Consider the following 18,924-nt stretch of genomic DNA (forward strand, 5'->3'; position numbering starts at 1 on the left):
CGAGGCAGGCAGCCAGCCGCCCACCCGCGGCACGGGCGCTCCAGCACCTGCGCGGCCCCCAAACACAGGTGTCCCGGGGAAGCGGCGCTCCCCCGAGGGACCGCAGTACCTCACACGCGCACGCTGGCTGCCAGCGGCGAGCTCCCGTCTGCGAGGCGGCCCGCGAAGGGCCGTCTTTCGAGGCAGGGGCAAGCCCCTGCGAGGAGCCCGTGTGTCTGCACCCTGTCACGACCCACGTGCACGCAGCTCGGTGGAGCCTTGCCTGCGTTTCTCCGAAGCAGGGCAGTGCTTAGAGTGCTTGCGGCCCACGGCCGCGCATCCAGCGCCCCACGGCCGCGCATCCAGCGCCCCGCCGCCAGCCCCGCTCCTTTCCCAGCCAGGGCTTTCTCACAGCTGCGTCTCCCTTGGCAGGTAACGCTGGCCCATCCATTATTCGCTGCAGTTATAATTTCCCAAGTGTTGTTGCGACCTTTCAGGGTGCAAGGGAAGACAGGCGGTATTCTTTTCCACCCCTCCCTCCCACCCCCATTTCCCCGCCTTCTCCCTTTTGTTTTGTTCTGTGAGAAATACCAAGCTATTTCTGGTTGTAAGGGTGGTTCATACACATTAGTAAATCTTCAGGGTGAAACTTTCCCCCAGTCTTTGTCTTTGTTTCCTTAATGGTAGCTATAAATTACCACTTTCTCACTGGAGCATCAGGCTTCATTGCTTTTGAAATGATCAAAGTTATCCCCCTTTAAAATCCAATGAGAAACAACCTATTGTACCTCGTGGGCAGTTTCAGCCCCAGTCAAACTCATCTATAAATGCATAAAGCTGCTCATTAAACTCTCCAAGGATTCTCCAGCTCCACAACATACCCCAAAGCTCCCCTTGCTGACCAAGTAATAAAGGGACGAAGACTTTCTCGCCCGTTTCCATGCTCTCATCAATAGGCAGTCACATTTATGATGGGAATTCACAGATCCACGCACCTCACCAGGGGATGCCCATTAAGGTGTCTCCCCAAGCAATCCCCCCACATGCATGGACAGCCACTTCCCATTGAAGCAGGCGACTACAAGCCACCTTACAGAAAAGCTGTTACACATTTTTAGCACTTTCCACTCAAGGTTCCTCAGGGAGCTCAACTAGTATTAATTCAGTTAAAATTCGCCACCAGACACAAGGACAGACAAAACATCGATGCATGCAGAAAAACAGACTCCGAAGAGCCGAACAACCCATACAACCAAAGCTTTCCGAGACACAGTAAAAGCAAAGCTGCTTGTTTCCTTTTGTAAACTAAAAGAAAAAAGTGACACAAATAGTTAGGAATGCCTCAGTTAGATCAAAAGATTTCAACACGCAGCAAGGAAAACAGACAGGAACAATATTAAATTTATCTTGGTTAATCAAACTATGTCTTACACACAAATCTTGAAGTTCTTTGTGACAGACCTTAGCTATATTTTAACATATAATGCTCATTTGTTTATGATGAAGGATTGCCATTAAAACATCTCTTTGAAGACACAAAACAGATTGAAGCCCAGACCCTAACTCAGATGTCTTTCCGTAGCCTTCTTTAACTGTTTCTATTCACCTACAGAGTGACAGAGATGACAAGTACTGAGTAGGAAGATTTTTACTGGAAGGGGGAAGCTAGAAATGGATGGAGTGCTAAGCATTTAAGTATGCTGAAAGAAAAAAATAGCAACAATTTTTCAACAAAACAGAACCCAAACAGCACCGACTGTTTTTCTTCAGCAATTAACAACATTAAATAACACCACAGATTTTCAAGAAGAAAAACTACCAGTAAAACTTTACAAAGAAGCATATGTTAACAGAGTATTTTCATACATTATACACACTGATCCTAAAATCAATGGCAAAGTTCTTGCTCCTCTAGGCACCTGACAGCATTTTAGTTTTGAACCAAGTTTTTTCAGCTTGCGTGGACCAAAGTGCCATTCAGTTATGTTTCATGGAGGCTTTGGGGAGAGATGTTTACAAGTAAAAGCTTTCTTTTGGTGAAAGGCTTGTACTCCTGAAGGCTTGCCTGCTTTTCCCAATTGTACTTATGTGCACACTGTGCTATAATCTTGCAAAAGCTAGCACTTGTTCCTGCAAACCTTGTCCGACCTCTTTGGACCACAAGGGCTGCTGCGACTACAACACTGTCACAAACACTGCCTGCTGCTCCGAAAAACCTATTCCACAGTCAAGGATCCACGATTGCCCCTGCCCTCCACTCAACTAAATAGCGCTTGAAGCTGCTTCACACCAAAGGATATAGACTAAGCTGTCAAAGAGCAGTCTGATACTGAAACTGCTGGGGAAATTCCGCACCTGAACTCCTGGATAGAGTTGAATACACTTGACCAAAGATTTGGGATAAAAACAAACAAACTGCTCTTATGCTTTATAATCCTTGCTAAATTGTATTACTAAATGATAACCAAATATTCACTTGAGGACATCTAGAATGCTGTTTCATTTGTACTTGAATGTAGTGAGAAGTAATGGGTCTGCTGGTGCTGAGCACACATTGACCCAAAATTTAACACAACCAAACGAGCGTGATGAGTGCTTGTGACAGAAGCTGAACATGGGTGGGAGGCCTGTGAAAAAAGGGAAGAGGGCAGACATACAGGTGAAAGAATACCTTCAAATATTTATTTATTCCAAAGCCTTTCACATCTATGTCTCAGAGCTTTAGTTTCAAGATCTCATCTCCCTAGGCATACTGGGTTTTGAACAACTGTACTCCTTTGAGATGAACCACTCAGTTTTGCACTATTTCCATCCTAGCACCCAATGGTTTTACAAGCTACTCGTCTTGTTGTGGAGATCTACATAAAATAACACAGCCTCAGTAGTCAGCATTCAATTGTGCAATTTAACAGTGCCTTTCAGTGTGAGAGGGACATACCTCAGGGAGAGGCTTACCTCAGGGAGAAAATCGGGGGTACTCTCGTCACAAGCAGTCTAGAAGTCCTTCTCATGGAACTTATACTCCTTGTCTAAGTCTTTTTATGCCACTGGTAGAAAAACCTCCTCAAAATAAACATCAGATATATTGATATTTCAAATGTTGTAGGATCTGTCTTAAAACACCTGCCACTGAAATTATGATAAAGTGTACCCTGCTTATTGCAGGGCTTAATAAAGTACGTTTATTAATGAATACACATCCATGATTTAATAGTATAAAGTCCCTTTTCTCTTACGTGAAGTAATGTGTACACAACTGCACCATGCAGTTCTTTAACTAACTCTTTTTTATGTCAAGAGAACTTTCCAAGGTATCTCCGCCAACAAATCATAACGCAAGCACATTTCTAAACGCAGTGGGTTTGGACCAGTTAGTCAGCAGACAATCCCTGCCTAACACTCAGACTCCTCACCAGCTGACATTAAGCCTCACCTATAAAATCACCTCAGACCTGGCACACGGCAGAGTGCTGTGAAGGCAGCAGTTGCACAACACGCTTTGCTCACCAAGGCCCCTGCTCTTTCTGTTCCTTCCCCTTGGGAGAAGATCGGAGGCCACCCACAGTGAAGCGAATGCGTTTCTGAAGCTGTGCTTACCTCATAGCTCCATCCAGGCCTGCCCCACGGACATCCTCACAGCACCCTGCAGAGGAATTAGGAGCAGCAGGTCTTATAAGCCCAGGGAAGGAAGATGTCAGACTCAGTTTCCAAGACACGCAAGCTTGGCATTTTGCACAGCTGTGACTTGCTTGGCAGCACATAGTGAGTTCACAACCATACCCCCAAGCCTGTCTAAGGCTCAAAACACTCCTTGGAGCATGGGGCAGGTAGAGCTCACCTCTCAGCATCTCCCCCAGCGAGTCCACAGCACACCACCACCAGTGGCTCGTGGTGCAGTCACAACTCAGGAACACTGATGTGCTTTCCCCCCATGAGAGATCTTAAAACTTCTTCTTTCACTTTGTTTAAAAAAGCCTCCAACACAGACCAGGGTGTGTGGGATAAAAACAAACAAAAAACAGAGAAGGAGATGAAGGAATCAGACATATCTCCAAAACAAACAATAAAACTCCTTCCCTTCTGTGTTTTCCTGAATGGTACAGAACATTCAGTAATGATCTGAGTTTGACACAGGGTAAAAATCCCACCTATTTCAGAACAGTCCTAACTTACCTTTGTTCTCAAGCAGAGAATGCTACTTTTTGTATTTGTCAGCTTCAAAACAGGTATTTGTTAAAGCAGAAGATACCCATTGCTATAAAGCAGGTCAGAACAATAAGCAAGTCTCTCCAGCTGTAGATGACAAAAGAGAAGGCAGCTCCTTAAAACACAGGAAAAACAGTGCAGCTGAAAGATGAGCTCTTTTCCTGCAGACGCTGGGCTACCAAGGAATGGCAGAGATCACACCACGTGGGGGAAGTGGCATTGTGTTCTTACCTGTTCCTGCCATTGCACATGGGGAGGGACCGCAGCATCAGTGAGTGGGGCTGGAAGGTATCTGTGGAGACAGATAATTGTCCAACCCTCTGCTCAAGCAGAACGCCCTGGAGACTATATTTTGGATGAAGCAGGAGATGAACATGAATAAAACTGACTTTATCTCTGCTTCTCACGTAGCTGGCATAAAAAACTTCCAGCAGAAAAGTTACACGAGTGAGATATGCTCGCATTTGTTTACTGGTCAATCCAATCTAGAAACTAGACTTAATATACAGGAAGGCATACAGAACCAGTTTCTAGGTGAGATAAGCAGAGTGGTATGTAATGAACAAAGATTACACAGGGCTCCACTTCGTCATTATGTACTTCAAATCATTCAAAAAAAAAAGTGAATGAAAAGATAAAGAAGGGAGCCTATTTTTACCTCTGTCCCAGCACGACCCATCCACCCAGTAATTCCAGCTCTGGTACAATCTGTCAAGTTATATCTTACCATGGGCAAAGATAGGATGAAACAAGCAGGAAACAGGCAATATAGGCAATTTTGCTTGGGCACAGTGTGCCACAGATGTAGCCACGGTCACAGTTTCAGATGGGGACAGTGCTATTTTCTTGCTTAACCTTATAGCTGAAGCATCATATAACATTTCCAGTAATTTCTGCTTTTCTTTATGGATACTTACACAGAGGAAAAGGTTGAGCAAACAGTACACGGAGACTGACTGTATTTTTCAGAACTTAAAATTCTGAGACTGCCTTTAAACTTCGTTGAATATGAGGATCAGAAGCTGTTCTAAGGTAGCAAAAAAGCTAATGCATACAGTAGAGCACGTCTGTACATGTACTCAGGTGCTCTCCAAGTTCTACATCAATTCCTTTGCCTTCCTGTTTTCCTCATTCTCTGATTACTGAGTAGGCATCTTTTCCACTGATGGATGTGTTTGACTGACGACTGCACGCGAGAACACTACACTGGTGCAAGGAGGGAGGCAGGCATTCGGATGAACAGATCAAATACAAAACTGTTCAAAACAAAGCAGAAACAAGACTATAATGTCATAAACTTAATTGTTACAGCATAAACTGAAGATAATGGAAGCTGGGCTTCTCATGAACGTCACATGAAACCAGACATCAAAATCCCAAACGTACCTGCATTCTGGCAAAAGGGAAAGATGATTAGCCATGTTACATTAAAAGGCTTCTGAAAATAGCACATTATTGCTATTTCTCACGTTAGAAGACATTTTATTGCAATTCAGCAAATGAGCTACACCTGTAAAACATTTGTATGTCCAATTCACATTTAATGTCCAATGGATTCAAATGTCACAGGAAAAATAGAAAAGGAAAACAGTACCTGGTTTTCTCATCATAATGTAAACTTTAACACCCACCCTTAAAAAAAAAAACAAGCCAGTGATTTCCCCACGTAGTAAAATATATAGTTTATAAGGTATTGATGCTTTTTCTAACAGCCAATCTAAAGATATTAAAAAACCTACAAAGATGAGAAGTACATGTACAATATCTTCAAGTATTTTCAAGTATCCTATAGCATCTTGCACTATGGACAAAAATCTGTTGACAATATACAGAAAAAGTTAATTCTTTGAATAATTTCACTGCAGAAACAAAACCTTAACATATTTATGAAATCAAAACACATCAAAAATAAGGAACTTCCAGCTAGTAGGTCTCACTTCAACAATTTGGAAAATACTCTTGATAATGGAAGAAGTTGTGGAATAGTCTTCAGTTCATTAGTGTGTTTTCAGCTACAGAATGTCAGATGTTTAAGTTTATGGCAGATAAAGGCTTTTTTTTTCTTGTATAAACTTATCATAGTATTTCAAACAAGTCTTTATTAAGTTGCATTTTATTTTTGTATAAAGTATTATATCAACTCCAATAGCATTAATCTAAGAAACAAGTAATTATAGGCAATAGCCTGTTTTTTCCTCACATCAGGTATCAGCCTGTAAACATGTTTGGTCAATGTAGCATTGTATTTACTGCATTATGAACTATTTTTTTTTATCATTATATTTCTGTATCACCTACAGATTGCATGTGTGCTCACATGACTCTCAGTGCTAAGTTTAAAAAAACATTATATTTTCCCAATAATTGCAATAATAATAATAAAAATCAGTATAGCCACAGTAACCCAAACCTCCCAAACCTGCTTCCTTATTTTAGAACGCTAACAGAAAAAGGGTTATGGTTGCATTACACTGTAGCTCTTTTGCGAACAAAAAATGCAATGCCAATTTTAAGAAAGGAGATGGATTTTACAACGTCCTCGTTAAAGATTAAAACCCTGTGGCTATACCATTCATTCTTTACATAAGCGTCATCCAATTCAGCACAGTCACGTGGAAGGAGTAAATGCCGGATCCAAACGTGATTCAGTGGCACTGATGCTACATCAGTGAGAGAAGGAGGCTTATTTGTGGTGATCACCAAAGAGCAATAGGGACTATGGCTGCTACTACAGACCAAACTGCGCTTAAGAGATGCCAGCCAATTCTCTTCCCAAAACTTTAGCCTAGGCTACCGAGCCATATTAAAATGTCTGTCTTCCTTGGTGGCCCCTCAATCCAACAAAACCAGTACTTTTTCTGCTACATTCCTGAACCTTCTACTGTTCTTCCAAGTCTAGAAGGATTTGCTTCACTCAAGTCCATAGCTAAAAACGTGCTTTATCTTTTATTAGGATTAAGCACAGTCACCCCTGTGAGGAAGTGTCTATCATGAAATGGTCCTTCCTGTGGAAAACAAAGTAACTGAGGAGCCAGGAAGAAGATCTCCTTTGCATCTGCACAACTAGCACACGGCATCACCGCTGATGGACACTTGGTTCTCAGGTGCTACCCCAAGAACCCCCCATGTGGGAACCATGTGAGCAAACCCTAACCCATGCGCGCCCGAGGTATCTCATGGCCATAATGAGGCCCAAAAGATACACATCAAAGCAAGGCATCAGAGCAGTATTACTGTGCCACATGAAGTGAACAAGTGTGGAAAAAACATTAGTTCAGGGTTAACTACCTCATATAAACCAAATTAATCCATAGTTGCTCTAGGATAGAGATATGGTTTTAACAGGATCAACTAATCTGATAAGGTCAAAACGGTTAATCCAGCCCTCTTCTCATCAGACATTCTCACTGCGAAACCTACGGGCCTACATAGAACCACTATAAGTATAGCTGAAAGCACTGTATAAAAAACTACCATATAAATAAGAAATGTGGGGCAAGTGTAGAAAGATTCTCCCAAAATATTACGTCGAATACATGAAATTCTCAGACTAAAGAGTATTTTTGCCCTTCCAAGACTGAAAGAAACTGCACACAGAATAATTCCATGAAATGGTACTGTAAGCCCCATGTTACAAAAGAATTCACATCCACCCAGCCTATGGAGTGGCTTGGACATCGCCTTTGCATCTTGATAATGCAAATCTGGCTCTGATTAAAAAAAAGGAAAAAAGAAGTAGTGATAAAAGAACTTCTCCATTTAATAATGAAATAAATAGGACAAAAGTAAAAATAGTCAAAGATTTAATACATGTGCTATACTTGTAAGTTATGGAAATGAAACTAACAAGATGTCACTAATCTGTAGGTAAAGAAAAGCTACTACAACATCGTATGAACTGAAAAACTTGGACTCTGTTTCTCGAAAGAAGGACAACACTGAGATAAGTTTATACAGTGGAGACCTCTTAAATACAGTCCTGAATTTCTGTGCAGTAATTTGTGATGCTGATAATTCAGCCTGTTAAGTCACATACTCACTTCAAAGAGATTTTTATCAGAGGATTCAAATGAACAGAGATGTCTCTGGGCATTCACCGATTTCCAGCTCTTCAATAAATAAAACTTTCAAAATGTTTTATTGTAGAAGTGGACTAAAGCTTTCTGCTAAAAGCAAAAACATGTCAAACGAAGCAGGCTGTGACAACAGGACTCCAGATATATCCATTTAAAAGGGAAAGAAAACTTATTCTTTACTGTAATTTCAGAAAAAATAAGAATCCTGATATAAACAAACTAATAAAGGTTTGCCATTATTGTTTTGTGGGGGCGTAAACATCTTTCTTTAATCATCTAGCATTTGGGAAGCCCATGTTCCTCTTTATTAGCAGTTAAGAGAATTACCAGCAGCAACTGTATATCGAACTTCAAAAGGATGGTTCAAGTGGAAACATTTTTGCACCATAAATACTTATTCCAGGTTTTTGATTTAAGTGGGCTGCACTGTTAATTCTGAATTGCAACATACTATAGCCAGTTGTATCATAGAAGATTTCTTTTTAAAGACAACATTACAAAACACAATGATCGGTTAAATAAATAAAAAACATCAGTTAAAAAAGACGCTTAATTTCTTCTGTGCAATTATGTACCAATATGAAAAATATTACTTCACTCTCTGCGCATTTCAGTCTCCCAGAATTCACTAAAAATAATACTGACAACAAAAATAAAGGAAAAAACATGATTTGTTGACAAGTCAGTGCCTTGGAGCTATTAAAAAAGCACACAGAGAATCTGTAGTTCCCTTGCAGCAGAACAGTGACCCAACACGTTAAAAATCAAACATTGGTAATAATGTTAATATATAAAATATTAGTTTAAAAACTATAGAATGACCTTCTTAGCAGAAATGGAGCGTATATATTGGGGTCTATGACATACAGCATATCTGAAGGCAAGTTCACAGAATGCTGAAAGGCTCACTGCACATTTTCTATGGCAAGGAAATACTGCAGCTTTAAAATAAGCTGCACAATACTCATCTCTATCTCTTTCACATGAAAGTGTGTAAAAAGCAAATCAGCAAATAAACTCTAAAATAGATTTATACCAAAATCCTCTTTTTTACATTGAGTTTACAGCTTCTATCCATTTGCCTGTACTATTTTTGGAGTTTTCTTCAAGAAAAGTCAACGTTGTATTTTAGGGCCATGAACAAGTTCACGATACAATGTACTGGCAGACAGAACTCTTGCATACTAACGTGATTCACTCCTTGTTGCTTTTTTGTTGTTGCTGTTTTGAACATAGTTGTGGGTTTTTGTTTTGTTGTGGGACAAGAGGTCATATATCAATTCCTTTGACAAGAGATGCCTCCAGCGTGATGTTGAACTCCTGCAAGGTCTGCAGCACTCGAATCAAAGAATTCACAAGAGTGTGATCCTTAATTAGTGCTATGTCTTCATACATCTGTGCTGTGATCGGGCAGTCTGCAAGCAGGGCGATCCAGTGATGCAAGAGGTGGTCTCTGATGAAAAATAAAGCCAAGTTAATTTCTCATTTTCAGTGAAATTACTTTTGTACTTTGCCTATCAAATAGACTTACCATTTTGTCCATATACTTTTATAAGGTGGGCAAGGGGAAGCAACTATCTGTGGCACTTGTTTACGTAGGGCACATCCTCATGCAAGAGAAGCATTTCTAGGCTTTTCACCCTCACATCAAAACATGTGTCTCCCAGGAGGCCTGGAAGTCCCAGGCAGGCCCAGTGTCACTGACCTGCTCCAATGCCTTGGAGTCAAGAGGCTTCCTAAATAGTCCTGGTTCCTCTCCTACTCAACTCCTGCAACAAGTAGTTGGAGGGTGGGATTTCACCCAGTCAAGAGCTTAAGAGGCCTCGGTGACTGATGTTTTTCTGCTTCTATCTTCCAGCCTTGCTAGCTAGGAGAGGGAGGCTATTCACACAAGCCTAGTACCCTTCTCTCATGATTCGGTTGCTCAGCTCTAAGACACGCAGCTGCCTATCTTAGTTTCCCCATAATTCCAATACCTTGGAACTTGGTCAGCGCCTCCTTCACTTGATTCTTCTTTGGTTACAAAGAACTTTGTAACAACCAAACTGCAAAACCCAGCAACTGTGTGGCTTTATCTTACTAATATGCAATATATTTTTCATTTTATTAAAAGATTATTAAAAAAAAAATTCCTTTATACCTGGCTCCAAGACACACCAGCATCTGAAACTTGCCATCCTTCCCAATGTTTCTAGGTGTGTTGTTGATAGCAGTGATAAAGCGACAGAAATTCCTGGCCCTTGTCTGCCAGTTCTCTTCTGGGACCATTTCATTCTGCTCAAGGGTCTCATAATATGTTTGTGCTTTTTCTTAAAAAAATAGTAGAAAAATTTCATCAGTGCAATAGCAGTCCTAAAATAGCTGAAATACTGTGCTCCAGTGCTTGTAATAAAGCATTAGGCACAATGACCTTCAAATTTAGATGATTAAATTTAAAAATACCCCACTGTATAATGCTTTCCCCATAAGTTTGCGCACAAATCCATAAGGCTATATGATGCCCATATCTGAGAAACAGCAAACCAGCACAAAGTCATTTAGTCGTTCATGCAGGGTACAATTAAAGTTGAAAGGCCTGGATTCAAAGCTTGTCCATGAGTTTCCTAGGTGATTATGTCTAGGCTTTTTTTTTTTGTCACTTTAGTTGTTCCCCCTGTGTAAAACTGGAATTGTACTTCCTTTCCCTTGAGCAGTGCTAAAGTGGTTTTACTATCTAACTTTGACATGCTACAGTAATATGAGAAAATAAGGTCAAGAATTATGTTAAAACGCCTATTCAAAACACAGAAACACTATTAAAAGTAACTCATTTTCTGTGCAGTTCTTGAGTATATTCTTCTGTGTATTTTTGTGTATTTCTTTGTGCACTCAGTTGACTTATTCAGCTCTGTGTCAAAGGAAACAGAGCATGGTTTGAAAAATGTATCCTTATAAACCCCTTATAACAATGCCCATTTAAGTACCGACAGCAAGCACTAGATCCACTTCTTGTGCTTTATAAGGCAACCCAACCTCTTAAAAGCACAATTTATTGCTTTCACAATGCTGAATTAAGAACAAGGTTGCCATATGCCAACTCACCACCTTGTTTAAAAACTTCCACACTAGGATATTTTACACCACTGCTACTAGAAGGACCCAGTCCAATTACTGTGCAAGTAGTGTCAACTCTGGCACAAGACAGATGCTCTTTTCTTTCAACAATATGAGGACATAAGAGCTCTTAAAGCATTTCAGCTGCTGAGATGCCTCTGACAAGTATTTAGTTCACACCAGCTGAGACACAGTGGCAATGATAAGGAACACAGATGGATACGTTTCAAAGACACAAACAGGCTCTGTTATGTTTTCATCACACTTACCTAAAAAGTCCCAAATAAAGACATTTTTGAAGAGCCTGGGTGACTTAAATCCATGCTGAAACACTTGTTCAAGAGCTGAAACAAGTCCACTTTCTCCACACAGCAAGAGCGTCAGACTGCCTCTCTGCCAAACACACACAAAGCACAAGCATTTATCTCAGTTTGGCAGTTAAGACACAAGAAGTATCATATGTATTTATTAAACCAGGTTTTAAATAAACAGAGTTACAGTATACTGCCAGTCAGTGACCCCAGACAGGATGGCCCATTTCTCATAAGCCCTTAGCATTCAAAAATCTGTTGATATCCTTCAAAATGAGGCTGAAGAAAGCAATCTCTGGGCCTTGCCATCATCAAATGAAACCATAAAAGGTTCAAGATAGTGAGCAGGTTTTACCTAGGGTAATGACCACTGCACAGGAAGTTAATGTTTCCCTTTTTTATGAAGTAATTATGACCACAGGTCCACTGTAGCAAGTACCTCAGGCTTTCAAGGAACACAACACAATGCAATTTTTGCAATGCAAAAATTAGGCAAAGAATAACAATTCTTCTTTAGATGATTGGGGTAAATTCTGTTCCGCAAAACCAACACATGACCACTTGGGATTACTGTGTAAGTATGCTCAGCAATCGGAATTAGACCGAATAGGAAATGGCCATGCTACCTGAATTTAGGAAAGGTAGGTGCAGAAAGAATGGGCAGACCAATTTATAAAAATTTAAACTAATGACTTTCAAGTAGGCAGCACTGCTCCATACCACTCTTTCTCACAAAGGCTGGACTTCAACACTTGGACAAAGTCACACTTCTTAAGCTTGTTTCAGGGAACAACTGCTGCGCCAGCTAAGGTGATTATATAACTCAGAATTGTTACTGAGTCTCTGAGAACATTTCTGCTTTGCTTTGGTCTTCTTGTTTGTTTTTAAACACTCCATTGGTTTTCATATTAAAAGTGGCCAAGACAGTGCAAAACAGACATAAAAACCCCTTATTACTACTCAATGAAGATAAAACAGCAGTTAATCCACAACAAACTGAACAGGAAGCAACATTCCTAAAAGTGGTACAGCTAGAATCTTGGGCAGAATTTCGCTCACAGTTTCAAATATCACAACGTTAGATTTAAATCTAACTGAATGCTCCAGTTAGCAGCGGTAAGGAGGTACTTGATGATTTACTATTTCAATGCCTTAGTCTCCATATCTCATTTTTGCTCTGCTTAAGGAATTTTCAGACACAGATGGCTGTTCCTTCAAGTTCAAACTTTTGTGGTACGTATTCTCCAACACTTACTAATGTGAGTTTTAGGACAGGAGTGCCACTACACACACAATGGAAGTCCTCACCTCTTTCTCTGGCTTGTGGAAATGCTTGACAATACCATTGACAGCTTCACCAATAGCTTCTTGTATCTGACCAGTATTTAACTCTGAAAAATACAGAATACTTCCAATCACTTTGTAAGTGCTTTAAAAATTGTACCTGTGCATGAGGGATAAGGCATATCACAAGAGAGAAGAGGCATGCAAACCACTATAACTTGTGCTGTTAGTGAAAAGGTGACGGATTATTGGCAATAGAAATCCAAGTCTACTTTTACTAACTGTGGAAGAGGTAGAATTGGAGATGGTTTGTTTTTCCTATCAAAGTTATAACTGTGATGTTTCAACGCAACAACAGATAGAAAGGGTATTTACATAATTACATGATTTTGCAGACCCAGGCCCAAAGGTAAGAAAAGGATATAAAAGGATATATTCCTTGATTACAACCACCAAATCTGGGCATCTTGGAAATACATCCTGTGATAGTTTCCTCTAAACCCAAGGATGCTTGGGAGCACAATAACCACCTGACTTATCAGGAATAGGGTAATCACAGAACAGTGACCTCAATAGAAAACTAACACCCATGAACAGAAACCACTAGCAGGCGTTTTCATCTGTGAAGAATAGGACAACAAATTTGTCTTCTTCCACAGTACTCATTTCACAAAGCAAGGACAAAAAAAAAACAGCAAAAAAAAAAGTAGGATAGCTAAGCACTGGAGCAGAAGCCCAGAGACACCTTCCTTCCGCTTAGGAGACTTTCATAATTTGAGTAGATACAAACCTGAGCAACCTGTTCTAACTCAGAAGTTAGCTCAACTCCCTGCTCAGAATCCAGCTAAGTGAGCTTCACAGGTCCTCTCCAGGCTGTGATTTTAAAACACAGGAAAATCTCCAGTTGGTGTTTATAAGCAGGTTTCCACAAATAATGATGTAAAACCTTACAGGACAATCCCCACCACTCACTTGGCTTATTGTTTGGTGATATAGTGACAAATCTTCTGATCATGCTTGGTGACTGCTGCAAAGGAGGGGTTCGACACTGCCGCTCATCAACCTCCGTGTTGGAAGTCAGCAACTCTCCCACTAGGATCCTTTCTAAGCTGCCATCATCCATTCCCTTTCCAAGCCACCGTCCACAGGGAAACCTGAGAACATAAAGCAGATATTTGGATCGAGTCTTTCAACGCAGATTCAATTCTATGCTAAAGACTTTCAACTGCAGTTGCAAAAAATCCAAATTCTGCTACTATATTTATTAGAAATACTTCACTCTAACAACTAATGAACAAATTCTTGGATGTGGATTTTGCCAGCAGAGGGAGCAAAAGTAAAACAACTTTTCAGCTCCGGGTTTGTCTTAAATGTCACACTAGACAATCTACAAAGCAAACTGGCAGATTTTGCCTTGTGTCCTACATGTAGTGCATGATTTGAGGGCTGTAGAGAGAAGAAATGTAGAAGGAAAAGACCCACAATGAACGACACTTTAATTGAATACTTTACGTAACTGGTGAGTCAACACACACAAAAAACACCATTAAATAAATTACTTAAACACCAAAACACAAACACTTACATCGAAACTGGGATATTAAGTCGGGTACTAAAAAATACATGTTCATTTGCTCATTACTCATTACCACCTTCTGTGAACCAATACTGATGGCAGTTTAACTAGCTCAATCAGAAAACTGAATCGCATCCGAAAATAGCATCTTGCCTCTTCATTTCATTACAAGTAAGCTTGCATAAAGAACTGAGTGGACTTACCCACCAGTTTCTCATCAACATGAGTACAAAAGTTTCTCCAAACAAAGGACAAGGCATTAAACCATACTGTACTTAACACAAATTAATTCCTACTGTAAATCTTGTTCCTTTACTTTCACTGTGCAAATATAGGTTTCTAACACTCATTAGCCCTTGTATTTAAGCTTGTGTTCAAAATTCTCTAGCAGAGCACTCAGCCATAATATAAAACATCACCCATGTCTGGTAAGCAGCAAGCTAACTTGCTGTTTCTGCCTGGGGCTCAAGGCAGATTCTTTTTAAGATGTATAACAGTGAACTCATCTTCTCACCAATATTTGGAAGGTAGATGTGAGCATTTGCAAACTGAAAACTGTTTAATTTTGTAAGAATCATGACTTGTTTAATGCCAGAAGCCAAATGACCTTTCTGTGCCTTCAGGTAGCAGCATCTGTAGACAGAGTCCCAGGAGGTAAGACCTTTCTAAGCAAACAAGTCCTCTTATGCTGGCTTCCTGCATAAATTCTACTTACCCAACACGAAATGTCAAGATGATACTTACTTGTAAGTATGCCCTGTTATTTCATTTCTGACCATAACATATTCAACTAGCCATTTGGCATACAGCCCTGAGTTATCGTGTCCTATTTGCACTGTGGTCAGTTTGCCCAGGTTCTGGCACTGCAAATCAAACAAAGAATTTGTCAGTGTAAACAGCAGCAGAGAGGATGAGTAAACTCTTGGAGAAAATGCTGACACAGGTCATCAGAAGTGTGGTGCTCTTCTTCTGACTGAATGACCCACTCTGGGTTTTTTAGGGGTAGGTTGCTTTATTTGTTTTTGTTTGTTGTTGCTTTTTTGTTCTGGTTTGTTTTTTTCTTAATACTGTTTTGATCAACAGAGAGAGCAATACAGATTTTATTTTTCATAAAAGTCTTATCTGTCAATGCACTATGGATTTGTCAGTGCTTTTGCTGTGCATAGTATTAAATATGGATTAAACTTGGTAATGTACAGACACAGGAGTATTTGTGAGTAACCACAAAGACCACAGATACAAAATGTTCTACAAGATGGTACTGCAAGGGGAGAATTTAGAACTGAATGAAAAAACACCTGAACTATTCTTGTTTCAATTGATACAAACCTCAAAAGTCATTTCTAGTATGTTCCTGGGAATCTGCAGGACTCCTGTTTCACCCAGTTCTCCTGAGATACAAATCCAAGGATTGGCTGTAAACATTGAACCGCCAAGCTTCTTGCTAGGAACAATCAATATATGGTATGGTATCACTGCAAACACAAGAAGAAATAACACTTCAAAAGTGAAAAAGGATAATAATGCAATCTTTTTAATGAATAGAAGAGAAAAAGATGTACTAGCAATCCGTAACAATCCTGTACTACCATGAAATATATGAAAAACAAACCACACTCAACACACAAACGTAAGAGTTGCTATTTAATCATACCAGCACTTGCTTACTAAACACTTAGTGGCAATCAGGAAGCGTACACATTAAGAGTCAGTAAGAACTACAGCTGATAGCAAAATACCATCAAATGACAAGAAACACGGATTGGACAATGCCTCCATATGGATACAGTCTTTTTTCATTTTCCAGTCTCAAAACATATGATGAAGATAGTTGTTTGTCCCCAGCTTAGCGACAAGCAAGTAAGGACAGTGCGTGTGTATCCAGGACTAGGTTGTAGCTCAGCATGCAACTCAGTGCTCAGATGCAAACTGCCTGCTTTTGTGTGTGCATACATACACAGAACACAACACTAATTCGCACTCGGCTAGTAACCAAAACCTTTATTTGCAGGGCTTGCTTGCAGAAGTATTCATTATAGTGGCTAAACAATTTCAGTGAAAACACATAACAATACTGCAAGTTCTTCTGTACCATGCTGCTCTTAATTATGCTAAGATGGTTTGATTTTAAAAAGAATAAACAACTTTTTCCTCCCCTTTAACTGGCACCACATGCATTCTGAAATGTTTTCTGGTCCCCTCGTCTACCAGTGCCTAATTCAATATACCACCTGAATGAAAGCCCCTTCTTTAACTCAGAAGGCAGATGGAAATACCTATGTTCTTCCATCAACTAGCCACTCATACACGGCCCCCTATTAACCAAACTGCTTCTCTAGCAAAATCCAATTATCCAAATGGTCATTGTGTTCCTTGGCAATTTACTTTTCTTTATCATTCACAAATGGGTTGTAGTTAGCACTTTTCAGCTGAGGTATTTAATGAATTTCTCACTCAACATCTCCTCAGCTGTCAGTTCCCTCAAGAAAGCATTTGGTACTTGGATTTTCTGAGATGCCTGATGCTTGTGGCATTTAAGAATGAATTAAAATGCCTCCCTTTCTATTTTCTGGGCTGATAGTCTTAAAATGACAAAAGCGTCCAGCAGACCAGACCTGAACCTCGTCCAGATCTTGTCCACAAGTCCAAGAACTATTTCGCTTAGATCTGTTTGCTTTGTCTTTAAGACACAAAAATAGGAATCAAAATGTAACAGCAAGGATAGCTCTTACCATGGGGCTAGAAGGGTCCCTTCACCTACCTCCAACCCCAGCTTCAGCGCTGCTGAAGTCTTTTCTTATACCTTACTAGTGAAGTCCTGTGACAGCAGGCATACAAAAGTGCATGAGAACTCAGTAATACATTAAAGTGTCAGCAGTAACAGCTAAAAAAAAAAAATAGGAAAATAGGAAAAATGGAAAAGCACTTGAATGCATTGCAGAGTTCTTGTGCAGCCCTCAGCAGGCATTTGACTAGCAATCCCGAACTCAGAGACAAGCATGTGGCAAGCTAGGCTGAGGATGAAAAGAGGAAAGGTATTTTGTTTTCTTTTTTAATTCCTACTGTGCATCGAGCTAATATTCTTACCTTGAAAATGTAAAATCCACACTGTTTTTCGTATGGTGCACACAAGTCCACCACAAAATTTTCTATTGAGTACTTTTCCCACATCTAAAAGGATTAAAGCTGCCTGTATCTTACCACGTTAGAAACAAATGTCTTCAGTGACATGGGGAGAACACTACTACCCACCAGAAAAGGTTATAGAAACAGGGATGCAGCATACACAGATGGATACCAGAAAGAAAGCAGAACAGCTACACAAAAGAACATGGCTCAGAATTGCTTGGAAATTTGGATAAGTACTCAACCAGATCTGGAGATCAGAGATCCAGGGAAAGTAAATACTTACAGATTGTTGTGAAAACATTGGTAAAGCAAAAGTAATCAACAGCATTGAATGACAGGAGATGATATAAGAATTGTTCTTTCTCGTCATCACAGCGGAGGAATGCATAACGCTTGTAGAGTTTTCTGACAAAGTAAAACAAATAATTTGTCATAGTAACACGATGCTTTCAGTGAAATGTTTTTTATTATGCATATTTATTAGGTAAACTATGAGGAATGTGCAAGCAATTACAAGCGACAAGTGATGCTAGTGGAGCCAACAGTATTTAATGTGCCAAGATATGTAGACACTGTAAGTCTGAAGTCTCCAAGTGCATCAGTCCAGTATTTCTCACTACTTTCTGTCACTTGAAAGCAAGGTTTAAGGTGGCCTTTTGGTCTAATTCCTCAAAAAAGGAAGAAGGATTTTTGTACTTCCTCAGGGAAAAACAAAAATCTGACCTTTTTGGCAATGTGAAACGCTAGAACAGAAGTAAAGAGTCCTCACAAGCTAGTTCTCAGGAGATGGTGTCAGGGGATGGCCATTCAGCACACACGAGACCGGACAGTTGGAAGACTCTTTTCAAAGGATACTAGGGCAAGCACTGAGGTTATCTACCTGTATTAGGTTATAAGTGATATCCCAGGGTCTTCAGGAACCCATATGTTAAGCTAGGAAATAGCTTCAGTATTTACAGCAAACAACTCTTGAGATAACCACATTCACACGCACGTAGAGGGGACCTAAACTCCTGCTCTTCCCCTTCTTCTGGGTAGAAAATTCTTTACAAGGACTGTAGCACCAGACAAAACTGCAACTTCTTTTACGTGGAACTATGAAAAGGTGGAGCGCAGTAGCCTTCCCTCCCTAGTGGAGACTCGATGCAGAAAAACGTACTCTAAAAGGAAATCATCTTACATACATTACTCAAGCACATTAGCCAATTAACACTGCAAGACCTGCAACTGTGAAACCTTGATGAGATTTTACAAGACATTTCAAGCAAAA

General features: G+C 40.1%; 1 protein-coding gene across 2 annotated transcripts in view; it reads right to left on the minus strand.

The window, feature by feature from the left end:
- Positions 1 to 5,650: 5,650 nt before the first annotated feature.
- The window catches only part of DENND5A (DENN domain containing 5A), a 48,436-nt gene continuing 35,162 nt past the window's right edge, over positions 5,651 to 18,924 (minus strand). For both annotated transcript variants that reach the window (XM_035329063.1, XM_035329062.1), the window contains 8 exons: positions 17,938 to 18,059; positions 15,855 to 16,000; positions 15,270 to 15,388; positions 13,922 to 14,103; positions 12,974 to 13,056; positions 11,624 to 11,747; positions 10,402 to 10,570; positions 5,651 to 9,714 (listed from right to left, as the gene is read on the minus strand). In XM_035329063.1, coding sequence (XP_035184954.1) covers positions 9,531 to 9,714; positions 10,402 to 10,570; positions 11,624 to 11,747; positions 12,974 to 13,056; positions 13,922 to 14,103; positions 15,270 to 15,388; positions 15,855 to 16,000; positions 17,938 to 18,059 — 1,129 coding nt within the window. In that variant the 3' untranslated portion in view covers positions 5,651 to 9,530. The remainder of the gene's footprint in view (positions 9,715 to 10,401; positions 10,571 to 11,623; positions 11,748 to 12,973; positions 13,057 to 13,921; positions 14,104 to 15,269; positions 15,389 to 15,854; positions 16,001 to 17,937; positions 18,060 to 18,924) is intronic.

The sequence above is a fragment of the Oxyura jamaicensis genome, chromosome 5 (assembly GCF_011077185.1).
Source record: "Oxyura jamaicensis isolate SHBP4307 breed ruddy duck chromosome 5, BPBGC_Ojam_1.0, whole genome shotgun sequence".
Classification (NCBI taxonomy): domain Eukaryota; kingdom Metazoa; phylum Chordata; class Aves; order Anseriformes; family Anatidae; genus Oxyura; species Oxyura jamaicensis.